At 36.6% G+C, this 12,337-nt stretch overlaps 1 protein-coding gene across 5 annotated transcripts in view; it reads right to left on the bottom strand.

Moving 5' to 3' along the window:
* The window catches only part of LOC110833727 (RNA polymerase II-associated protein 1), a 27,815-nt gene extending 15,478 nt beyond the window's left edge, over positions 1-12,337 (bottom strand). The window contains exons 1-11 of one of the 5 annotated variants that reach the window (XR_002544312.2): positions 11,901-12,337; positions 9,107-9,205; positions 8,794-8,909; positions 8,412-8,547; positions 6,342-6,971; positions 4,851-5,026; positions 4,070-4,237; positions 2,922-3,112; positions 1,630-1,799; positions 1,240-1,408; positions 361-462 (exon numbers count right to left, since the gene is read on the bottom strand). Coding sequence is in view for 4 of the 5 variants with exons in the window: in XM_087341000.1 (XP_087197126.1) it covers positions 361-462; positions 1,240-1,408; positions 1,630-1,799; positions 2,922-3,112; positions 4,070-4,237; positions 4,851-5,026; positions 6,342-6,971; positions 8,412-8,547; positions 8,794-8,909; positions 9,107-9,205; positions 11,901-12,039 (2,096 nt within the window). In the remaining variant the exon portion in view is untranslated. Of the gene's footprint in view, positions 1-360; positions 463-1,239; positions 1,409-1,629; positions 1,800-2,921; positions 3,113-4,069; positions 4,238-4,850; positions 5,027-6,341; positions 6,972-8,411; positions 8,548-8,793; positions 8,910-9,106; positions 9,222-10,648; positions 10,735-11,900 lie in introns of those variants that run through there. The other 4 variants (XM_087341001.1, XM_087341000.1, XM_022072145.2 and 1 more) reach the window with 4 other exon arrangements.

Here is a 12,337-nt window from a genome sequence, read left to right as displayed (position 1 = left end):
AACGTCTGTCAACTATCAGACTCCGTAATAGTATACCCATGATGTATGATGCCCTCACAATCAAAGAAAGCAATAAAAATAACTGATTTTGCTGCACTCTTCGTGTTGTGCCTTTGTCTGTTTGCAACAAGAAATGGGATTCCCATTTCGATGAACACCACTTAGTTTTGGTGTCATGGCCATAGATCCATTGTTCACCACCTGTTATGATACTCCAAAGATTTAATTGTTTTACGCTCATTCAAGCAAGACACAAATAGCAGTCATAAATACATATGCTATCAAAGAACAAAAATGTATGAGGTTACACCCATTGTAATAAAGAATTACTTCAAGTGACCTTAGACAAATAAGACTCACATGAAGTGTTTGCTGGCAAAGTTATAAGCCAGGAGGGTCTCCCACAAGTAAAAACTCTCCAGGCTGAGTCGTACAGCCTCCTGTTGGGGAAGGCCACACTCCCTGAAAGAATGACAAGAAATTCAATGGTCCCTAAGGCTAATGACTAATTCCCTAACAAACTATATGCAGAGTCCTTGGTGATGACATTCAGTTTAGGCAAGAAATTTCCAAATTTCCCATCTTTTATGAATGTTTACAGTAGCTCACCAATGCTCTCTATCCTGATACACTTAAATCCACTCTGCACCACCACACCATATTTAAGATCCATTTCAAAATTATTCTCCAATCTGTGAATAGATCATATTAATGATGTATTCTAAAGAACAGCTGAAAGACAATAGCATGAACGCACATCCTTCTTTCAGACCATTCTGAATATGAAAGGAGTCAGATATATCTTTAATTGTATGGGTGAGTGGTCAGCAGCACGCCCCGGCCGGCTTTACCCCCGGGAAAGGACCCTGGTACCCATTGGATACGAGGCTGGTGGGCCTCAGAGCCGGTCTGGACGCAGAGGCTAGAGGAAAATCCTCTGCCCGTCGGGGATCGAACCCCGGTCGTCCAGCCCGTAGCTAGTTACTATACTGAGCTATCCCAGCTCTTCCTATTTTATAGTACTAACATGGAATTTACTTGGAGGGGCTGAGCAAAACCATGGAAAACCTGTCAGGATTGCCAGTCTCCTAGTCAAGATCTGAACCTGGGACCTCCACAATACACAACAGAAGTGCTATTCATTGTCATGTATGGGCCCTTAATGGCACACGCATCTTATTTTCCCCACTAATTAGTTTGTTTACCATGTCAACTTAAATCTGTTATCATAAGAGTTACCTTGGATCAATACTGATGTAACTGACTACAGAATCCATCACTCCATATTTGTGGACAAGGTCTGATGCCATGGAGCGGGTGCAACTGGCTATCACTCGCAACAGTTTGAGAGCTTCCACCAGTGGGATTCCATACACTGAGGACATCTCCATAGGCTTACAGGATCCAACTTTAAAAAAAATGTTAGAACATCACTGCCATAACTCAAAATAATCTCCACATAATATTCTGAAGATGGTTAGACAGCCTGTTAATCTGGCCCCATTTGTATACGTTCAATTTATCATTCTCTTATTTTACAAGAGGCATGAGCTGACATGTGACATAATAAGAAGCCATCCATGAGACAAACACTATTTAATGTTATGTTCTCTCTTAGCTGGTACAAACCTAAGCCTCTCCAATCTCTTGGGACAAAATTAGTGATGATTACAGAAACCAATCTTGGACAACATGTGACTGCAAGAGCTGAATCATGAGAGTGGCGGACAATCCTGGTAAGGATCTCCAGTACATTGATGACAGCTTTTGGACCTGGATGCAACACTTCTAGAATATACCTGAAACAATTAACTTCACCATGTAATAAAAGTAATTTGCCAGCCAGAGGGATAATGACTCGATAAGAAGAAAAGGTAAGAAACTACTATCATTTTACTGGTCATAAATGTAGATATATTTACAATTCCTTACAAAACTCTTTCATCTGTGACATATGTTTCAGTTCAGTTATCCTGAACACATTAATTAATCAAATGTCTACCTTGAGCCAAACGGTCCATGCATTCAGCAAATATATGAATACTTGTAATTTAAATAAAAGTTAACCTCTATGCAAAACCAGATACTGCAACACGTTTATGATGGGTATTCTAACACCAATGATCACACGATCTTTACTGATAGTTGGCAGATTTGTTTTTCTTACGTGACTGTGATTTAACCCAAGGCGCAGTTTACATCTGACAGTACAGAGCAGCATTTGGTTACATTATTTCACAAAGGGAAAGTGTTATGAAAATGAGACACCATCTTGGCAAGTCACAGTTTTAGGTTATCAAGCAAACCTACACTTGAGTCGTCAACGTATGTTCTTTATTACTGAATTATGATTGTTCAAACATAGCTTTGTCACTCAACCAGCCTACATCAGGAGAAAGATAATGCTTCATACACCCAGGTCTCAAGTTTTAATTGCCTAAGAGGGTATAAAATGCTGTGGGTGTCACTGAATATGCACATAATGAGATGCCAATTGGTTGCATATACCTCAGACACTAGTCTAAAATTTTAAAATTGTTACAGGTTGTTTTATTTTCACATAAGAGCACTGTTACTTTCGCACAAAAATCCATAGCATTCCTAAATGTTATTGGTAAACAACCTATGGGTCATTCAACCTAATTCAAAACATCTGAACAATAGAAAATTCTGTAACACAATTCCATCTCATAGTAGGGTCTGGAGGTTTTCACGGCAGTGAGTTCAAAGATGGCTGCCTTCTGGGTTGTTGTACCATGTAGTCTGGTAGAAGTTTACCAACGTTTTCAAGGTACTTGCTGCCTCCATCATCAGGGTAATCACCCTAATTATGACAACATGATTCATCAGAAAAAAGTTCTGAATATACCAACAGCTGCAACACTAAAACAAGTTCCCTTCCGCAATGCCAACAGCATTACCTCAGCCTCAAGATGAGATCAGTCCTCAGTGCACCCTTCACCAAGTCCATTCTTAAAATCTGGTGATCCTTCAACTCAGCTTCTTCTTCCTCTTGCTCTGCCTTGTCGCTGGGTTTCATCACCACATTTGTCACCATGAAAGATGGCTGGCGCTGCCCGTTCCACAGCCCAAGTAGGCAGTCCAAGCAAAGCTACAATTTACAAGTCGGGTATATAGGATTTGAGGTTTTCACAGTGGTGAGTCTAAAGAAGGTTGTCTTCTGGGTTGTTGCGCTGTGTAGTCTGGTAGAAGTTTACTGACGTTTCATAGGACCTTGCTGCCTCCATCATCAGGGCGCCCTGATGATGGAGGCAGCAAGGACCACTGAAACGTCAGTAAACTTCTACCAGACTACATGGCGCAACAACCCAGAAGACAGCCATCTTCAAGTCAGGTATAATTTAATGACACGTTTCATCCAGGCTTTTGTTAGCACAAAAATAAACCTTCGGGATTCACAAAATGCTGGTAATTTCTCAGTTAGCTGAGAAATTATTTGCTTCTCAAGGACTCGCTCTATGGGGCGAGTTAGTACATACCTTTTATTAACATGATACTAGACAGTGCATTAATCTCTTAATGTGAAACGTAATGAACTACACATTATGACTTCTCAATCACCTGCAACATACTGCCAGATACTACAGTACACATTCTGAAAAGATTATTTATGCTATAGTGTAGGTTCACAAAACAAGTACACCCTACAATTATAACTTGCATTAAACAAAGACCCTTCTCCGACACCTTCATCAATCAAACTGACGTACAACTAGCTGTAAAATTTCAATAACTTTTTGCAATGGCTGTATTCACAGCTCTTCAGACGCGTTCCAGAAATAGGCACTAACTTAATAATTATTCAGTAGTCAGTCATTACAAAACTGAAAAAATCTGATTATACTTTATCAACAATCAAGTTACACACTGTCAAATGAGATGCCAAGAGGGATGTAAAAAAAAAAAGCCATAATGACTATTTTAAAATCCATCCCAGATTCACTTGGAGAAAGTGAGGGAAAGTTTTGGAAACAGTAACACAAACAATTCTACATCTTCCTGAAATATCAGCTTTCTTCAGTGGTGCCTTTACAACACTATACTGTACCTCATCAGGATGATTCCACAGCAAGTTTCTCAGGGCAAGGAGAGTTGCAGAGACCATAGTCTCAGTGTTGTCATCCAACGAGAACCGAAACAACAGGTACAAGTCTGAGTCCATTAGCTGATTCAACAGAGGAGTTAGTATACATTCATCATAGTAGCCAGCCTTTGTCTGTAAAGAGAGGAATCATATTTTTCTGGACCCAGAAAATAGAGCAAATAATCCCACTTCCTTTGTCAACCTCCATATAAAAATTAAGTACCCTATTGATTAATTTAAATGGGTGACCATAATCACTTCGTAGAAATATAGCCCACAGATTCAAAAAGTCAAACACATCCTACTGCATTTACCCAAATGGAAGACAAAATCTATTCCCTAATTTTAAAGTTAAAAAGGGCTATCACAAATTTTATTTGAAATTCATATAGGTGCCTTTTTTATTTCATGCTATATCATGTTTCAGACATAGTGACATAGAGAGATATGTTTCAAGGTTAAGAGGAATGTACTATCGTAAATATTGCCAAAGTATCACCAAAAGACAAGAGACAAAAGTTTTCTAAATTCATACATAACAAGCTTTAAAAGTTGAGGTCTGTAGTTGATTTCCAACATGGAGATTACAACTTCAGCTGATGGAAAAAGTGCAGCCTTTCACAGTAGTATGAAATTTTTGTGAGAAAAAATTTGTTTTATACCTGGTTGAAAATAACACATTTACATCTACAAAAACTCTGCTGGGGTGTGCATTTCATCTGCTGAGCATGTTGAATTACAGTACCTTGTCCAGAATGTTAGCCAAGGTTGTAAGTGCTAACACTCGCTGCTGCTGCAGAGAACTGCGGGACAACTTCAGTAGTTCCTGTAATGTGTAGCCTGGACGCTCAGGCTCTTCACCATGGTGATGCAATGCTTGGGTCACATTAACTTTGTCATCAGCAAATGGTAGCAGGAAACCTGGTAATATACAGTCATCATCATCAACAACTTTACGGATTAGGCCATTGGGCCTGTTCCATCTCCTTGGGTTAATCACAGCTCGTCCTTCCATAATACACAATACAATGTTATTATTGTTTATTAACCCTAGAAGCAATATTATACATTCCTGTAATGACTTCTTGCCCGATAGACACTGGTACTAACCTACAAGTCCACATGGGGTTACAACCCAGAAAAGCAACAATGACTTCCTCTTCTAAGAGTTAATATCTCTGTATTGATTGTCAAATCATCATTTGCTTTTTCTAAGAGTTAAACATGTGTACATCTAAACGAAATCCTGTGTCAAGTACTTCATTGAGCACCCACTGTACAAAGTTTAACTTAATCAGATGTTACATAAGGGTAAGCCAGGAAAATTTTCAGTCCAAAACCTGAAGCCTCTGACATGGTCATGAAGACATACACGAGGCATAAATCTAAGCTTCACGGATTTATAATCTTCACATTTGATGGAGGTCGGTGACTAACTTGATACTTCAGACACACATTCTTACTGCCCCAGGAAAAGCCCCCAGAAGCAAGAGGATATAGGGTAAGGCTGGGTGGGATCTGAACCAATCTAAAGATGTTTGCAAACAGAAGCAGCCCAACAACTCTGCAGGGTATGGAATCTTGGCCTGTCACTTTACTAAGCAAACATACTTCTGCCAAAATTAATATATGAAGCTCACAATAATATGGCTACAGCCACATATCACGCTTACACATGCAAAGAGAGTGAACATACGATTCCAAAATTTCAGTCCAAAAATAGAAGCATGACCAAAATGCAAGTCCATCACGCCCCTTTGCAAAACACATAATTTAACATATGCGCTTCTCTCAAGGCATCTAACTCAATCTACAGCCCATAATGTGAAATACTAGGTGAAAATGTGAATGTTAGTCTTCTAGATTGTATCGCTCCCATCAAATGTATGAATAAAAATTTTAAATACATATGTATGACAAATGAAAAAACCACAAAAGTTCAAATATATTTCTATTTAAAACTCACAACTTATTTGCAGATTGATATTTTATGCCAGTGCATAATACATATATGCAATTTGAAACATAACAATGATCCATAATATGAAGACATTTGTAGAAAGAACAACATTTTACAGCATAAAATAGAAGTGCAACTTATACATGCATATAATTGATAAAAGATAAAATGTTCATTTTTTACCATGACAGACTCAAGACAATAATTTTTAAACCTTACAAACTAGTTTCTAATTCAACTACTTCAAGAGGACATGTTATGGTACTAATTTCATACCTTGAAAGTCAAACCTTGCAGAGTATGGTGCGTCGGCTGGGGCTGCAGTAGCAGGAGGGATGTCACCAATCCAATGCAACTTCTCATGCTCAATTATGTCCATGTGCAGCCATCTGTTGGCTTCAATGGACTTGGCAGCCAAGTCAACTGCTACACTGCCTATTTCAACATCAACCTGACATGAAGTGTTGTTATTCTCCAGACTCTTACTTTGTGTTTGTTTTTCATTTTCAGATTCCACAGCAACAGCAGATACCTGAACTCTGTCCTCTGACTGAATTGCACTTGTTATGTCAACACACTGCAAAGGCAAATCTTCCCCATCTCCCATTAATGACACTCCTGGTTCATTGCCACATGGTAAATCCGTATCCATCTTCACATAACTAGAAACCTCAGGGTTTAATTCAGAAATATCTGAAGGCCGTTTCACAGTCTGATCCACCATCCCAGAGCGTTCTTTTCCCTTTCTTCTTGATCGGATAAACAGAAGCAATTTTGTATCCAACTCAGAAGCAAGTTTTTGTTGTTCTTGGAGTATTTCTTCTGCAGACATTTTAGACAATCTTTCAACATTTTCCTGGTGTATAGTTGCAGCATCTGGTCCAGTTAAAATTAAGCTTCTGTCTCCTATAAAGCAAAGTTTAAGGATGAACTATTTCTGTACTGATGAACCTACAATTACTTATCAAATTGGTTAGATTGAAGGTAATGTAACAGACTTGTGTTCAGGAGGTTTTGCTTCATTCTTACATGAAAATATTATGATAGTGCCATAAAATATCAAATGACCACTTCACCCACGTTACTTATGCTGCTTAACATTAAATCACCTAAATACAACATCAAAAAACCAACAAACAAATAAGGAGTATACAGAAATGAAGACAGAATCTGCATAATAATGTTTACTCAGTTCAACACAAGCTTATACATAATCTCACCAAAACAATTAATATTTCAGTACCCCAATTGGAATTCTGTCAGCCTATCAGAAAAATGAAATGAAATATCCACTTGTGGAATCCGTATTATATAAGAACCTGTTCAATTTCTGCTTTGACAGAGGAAATGAGCAAAGACCTTGTGGAAATGGTCCAGCAAATAATACACAGTAGCATAGCTTAAACAAGAAGACTGAATAAAAGTTCTCAGTGACAATGCTAAATGGCAAAATGTTCTGTACAAAGGTCCATAGAGCAATTTGCAATGAGATTCTTTGGTTTCACAAGACTTTTCAATATGAAACGGAGTATTTATTTATAGTTTATTTAATGACGTTTTTTTCAGTAGCTCACACTACATAACGCCAAATGAGACAATGACATTGAATATTCAATTGGAGTAGAGCAGTTTCGGTGGAATAAACTGTGACAAATGGAATTGTTGAAGATAAATTACAGAGAGAATAAAAAAATGTAAGAAAATTTTACCAGTTTGTGAGAAACATGCTCTACAAGACCCTAAAAGGGAGAAGATATGCCTACATAAAAGATACAGAGATTCTGAACATGAAAGTGAAAGGAAGACAGCCAAGAGGGAGGCAAGGATCAAGACTGGAATAACAAGTTATGAAAGATGTCACAAAGAGGGAAGGAAGAGCATGGGAAGACAAAGACAGATGGACAGGCTTGGTTTTCAGATTACCCACCTAAATTGGAAATGTTTTAGGAACAATAAGAAAAAATAAGACTGATTTTATGTCTTTGTGTTGCGAGATGTAAAGCACGTTGGTGGCGAGCAATTACAACAGCATGAGTACACATGGTTTCTCCTGTCAAGGAAATGTCTGACAAGTTTCAAACTGAGTCAACATGTGTTGACACCTGCTCATATAATAATTACACAGCACTGAGAGCTTTCTATGGTTAACTAGACCAATACACTTTTCCATCACCATAGAGACAGCCTTATCCTTTGCAAAACGTGCTCCTAAACTCTAAAAATTTGAAAAGAACCTGCGACCAGTACATGACAAGAACTTTGTCATGCAAATGCGTAAAAACTCAACAGTGTACTTCTGAAAGAGGCACATCATGAGAAGACACCTGCTGTAAAAAGATTCCTTACCAAATCGATGGTTTGCATTCTCAATGTCAGCTTGTTGATGAGGTTCATGTGTATCCAAAATCATTTCTTTTGATGGTCCACTTGCTTTCATTTTTTCAATTTGCTGAGCAAATATACTTTTTCCTTTAGCAACAATCTGCAAATTAAATAAAACAAGATGAACGACGAAGGTAGCTGTCTTCAGGATTTTACAAATGACATGGGAAGATTAAATATCCAGAAGCATAACTTTGAGACTGAAAATGCTGAAAAAAATACAAAATGGACAAACTGTGTTTTACAATACCCATAAAATGGCCACCACATCTAATACTGGGTGATGATAATGATCAATTTATCTGTATTATCTGAATAAGAATTGTCTTAACCTACTAATCCATACCTTTTCATCTCTCTCAAATGGTTGAGGAAACCCTTGCTGTGAGAGTGCACTAGGGGGTGGTGCAAATTTGGGTGTCATATTCTTCTCTTTGATTTCTCCAAGAACATCTGGACCAACTGTTGACAATTCATAAAAACAGGTTTGTTTACACAGAAACTCTCATGTGTACTAGATCAATGTCCACCACACCATCAATACTCCACCTCATGACTTTGACCAATGGCTTAAATGGCAAAGAAAACTTCTACAACACAAATTAAATACAAAATTGTCAACATATTACTTTTTCATGAATACCGACTCATATACTCACCCACATTTCTTGTATTTCCTTTTTTGGAAGATCTACTTTCTGCTCTACTGGAAGCAAACTTTGAACGAGGCTTTTTGCATGAAGCATCCTGTGGCTTACCTACAATAAAGAAGTACTAAAATATACAGTGACTGTGTAATTAGTGCGGTGAGAACACTACTAGGGTAATTTAAATGTGCTAATTCTTCTCTGCAAAAACTTTATTCACATCACAACTTCATTACTTTGGATCACTTCAGTGATAAAGAATTTTCAAAACTCCTAGGCTGTACTAGTGGTGTGGTCCAGAAACTGTTATAATTCCTGTAATTTCTGGTGTAATACCTAGGCATTTTTTTAGATTAAAATCCAGAACTAGATAAAAATGTCAAAGAAAAACTCAAACCTCTATCAGTAAGTCAACAAAAAACTTAGAATATAACCAGAAAGAAAATATTTTCTACCGCCAGAACATTAGAGGGCTTCCATTAAAAATGAAGAATTATTAACTTAATATTCCCACTCACCACATATTCTTTGTTCAACTGAACACCATCAGAAAGCACTAGATACCTTACAGGTTAATTTAGACAATTATAGACTAGGAAGTAGCTTCTGCAGAAGAAATTTAACCAGAGGAGTGAGTATTTTTGTTAAAAACAATCTAAAATTTAGCCATATAGAGTTAAAGCAATTTTGCAAGGGACAGGGCATAGAATGTTGTGCTGTACAATTTGATACTAAAGTTTGTAAATTGTGTTTAGCAATATACAAAGCACCATCAGGTGAATTCAAATTTTTTTAAAAAGTAAGACAGCATCATGAACTACCTTTACGAACTGAAAACTGCATTTGTCATCTGTGGGAACATAAAGTTACCATAAGTAATGTTGAAATTCCCTTTTAGCATCATTTAATCTCACATCTATAGTTAGTTTCTTCACAAGAATTCAAAACAGCACCAAATCTGCAACTGATAATATTTTTACAGATATTTCCATTAAACCGGTGCAAAATGGGCTATCCAATTATGATGCTCTGCTATTAGTTACAAAAAACATCAACCCCACTTATAACTTTCACAATCATCAGAAGGTAACTAGAGTGGTGCATGATGTCACTATAAATGAATTCATAAAATATCTCAGTAGTGAAGACAGAATTATTATTCAATGGTGGTGATGTGGATTCAGGGTTTAATTCTTTTCTGAATAGAATTTTTTTTTAAAAAGTTTCTATATTAATGTGGATAAAGGGTTGTTTGAAACCAATATATGGATAACTAAAGGCATCAAAACATCATGCAAACATATCAGAACCCGTAACAAACAACTACTTTAAAAACACTACAGAAAATATTACAATATATTAACCTGTGTCATCAGAGAAGCTTAACATCTACATATCAGTAAACTCATAGCAGTCTGACAATAAAGTAAAAACTGGAAAATTATAAAAATGGAAATTGGTGAAGAATATACAGAAAATGAAAGCCCACCAACAAAGATAAATTGATAATATAATAAATGATATTAAATAAAAGCTAACTCTTTTAATACCTACTTTTTAAAAATGGCAGGTGTTAAAAGCAGTCTCTTGTAGAAAATTATTTTGGAAATTTACTATACTTCCACTTGCAAGTGAATATAAACTCTATCATTTGTGGTGGAAAACTTGAACAAATTACAAAGAAATATAGATGTACACAATTTAAACACAATACATAAAGCAGTTAATACACTAAACTAAGCTCAGCATGTTTTGCTATGAGGACAGTTGTAGCACTCATGAAAACAGAAACTTTAAAATTAGTTTATTTTGCTTACTTCCAAGCATCATGTCATATGGAATCATTTTCTGGGGAAATTCAACGGACAGCAAAAAAGTATTTTACATTCAAAAGAGGATCATTAGAATAATGACAGGCACTAAAAGGAGAGACTCTTGTAGGGAATTATTTAAGAAGTTTAATATTCTTCTACTACCCAGTAAATTCTTGCTCTCACTATTATCATTTGTGGTGGATAACATGGAAAAATTTCAAACAAATACAAATATCCACAATATAAGAACAAGACACAACCTTCATGTGCCAATTTCTAACCTCAGTAAATATCAAAAAGTAATTTACTATACTTGAATTAAGTTATTCAATAATCTTCCACCTACTATAAAAAGTTTAAACCATGATATAAAAATGTTTAGGCCAGCATTAAAAGAGTATCTCCTATCTCACTCCTACTCAGTAGAAGAATTTATAAATACATGTAAGTAATAATAGTGATGGTTCTCATCATAATTATTTTGCTGTAATACTGTAGTTTCAAAAATCTGTCAATAGCTGTTATAATTATGTATTTATATTTGTACTGGAAACAAGTATTGTATTTGTGCTATGACCTGTTCCACATCCTTGGCTTAAGCCTATGAAGGACCTATGGAATGTAAATAAATTCTATTCTATTCCATTCTATAGTTGCCACTGTGCCTTAAAGGGTTAACGTGTCTGCTGACAGAATCACACAAGATAAAACTTGACCATACACCTTAGCTGAATGAGAAGCACACCCATGTATATGACTTGCATTGAAAATGTCTGTCTTCTGGGATATTGTGCTAAGCAGTCTGGTAGAAACCGACCATGTTACAAAAGATCTTACTGCCTCCATCATCAGGCTGTGTGACCAGATTACAGAAAGTAAGCTCCTCTGAAACATGGACCTTTTTTACTGCATCTTATGGTTATTAACATAATATAGGTGTAACGAACACACGCTCTAAAGTCATTCCAAATTTAAACGCATTGTGTACATACCAGAAACTGGTTCATTTCCTTGTTCTGATTTTCGTTTATTAATGATGGTAGCAGACGGCGTCGGATTTTTATTCGAAAATTCTTCTTGAAGTTTCAAAATATCTTCTTCGGTTTCCTCAGCCTTCGGTCGGGCGAACATCGTTTAAATTAGTTAAGAAAAATGTAAACGAAATTAAAACGTACGGAATTAGGCGAATGACATCTTACGCTTATCCCCCATACCAATATATCTTCCTGACTTCCGATCTTCTCGTAAGAAGTTACTATGTTATACACTCAATCAGTCGAACTTCACAGTATGACATTAGCATATAAATCATCATATCCCGCAATATTATTTGAAGTATCAACGTGCCACTAGACTTCCGACCACCACGCAGGATTACACAATGCTTGCCATAGATAATAATAGCTTGCCACAGGTTATATAATCGATA

The sequence above is a fragment of the Zootermopsis nevadensis genome, unplaced genomic scaffold, assembly GCF_977971745.1.
Source record: "Zootermopsis nevadensis isolate Lab colony 2312 unplaced genomic scaffold, Znev_1.0 Znev_ptg000061l, whole genome shotgun sequence".
Taxonomy (NCBI): domain Eukaryota; kingdom Metazoa; phylum Arthropoda; class Insecta; order Blattodea; family Termopsidae; genus Zootermopsis; species Zootermopsis nevadensis.
This window is presented reverse-complemented; position numbering and strand designations above follow the sequence as displayed.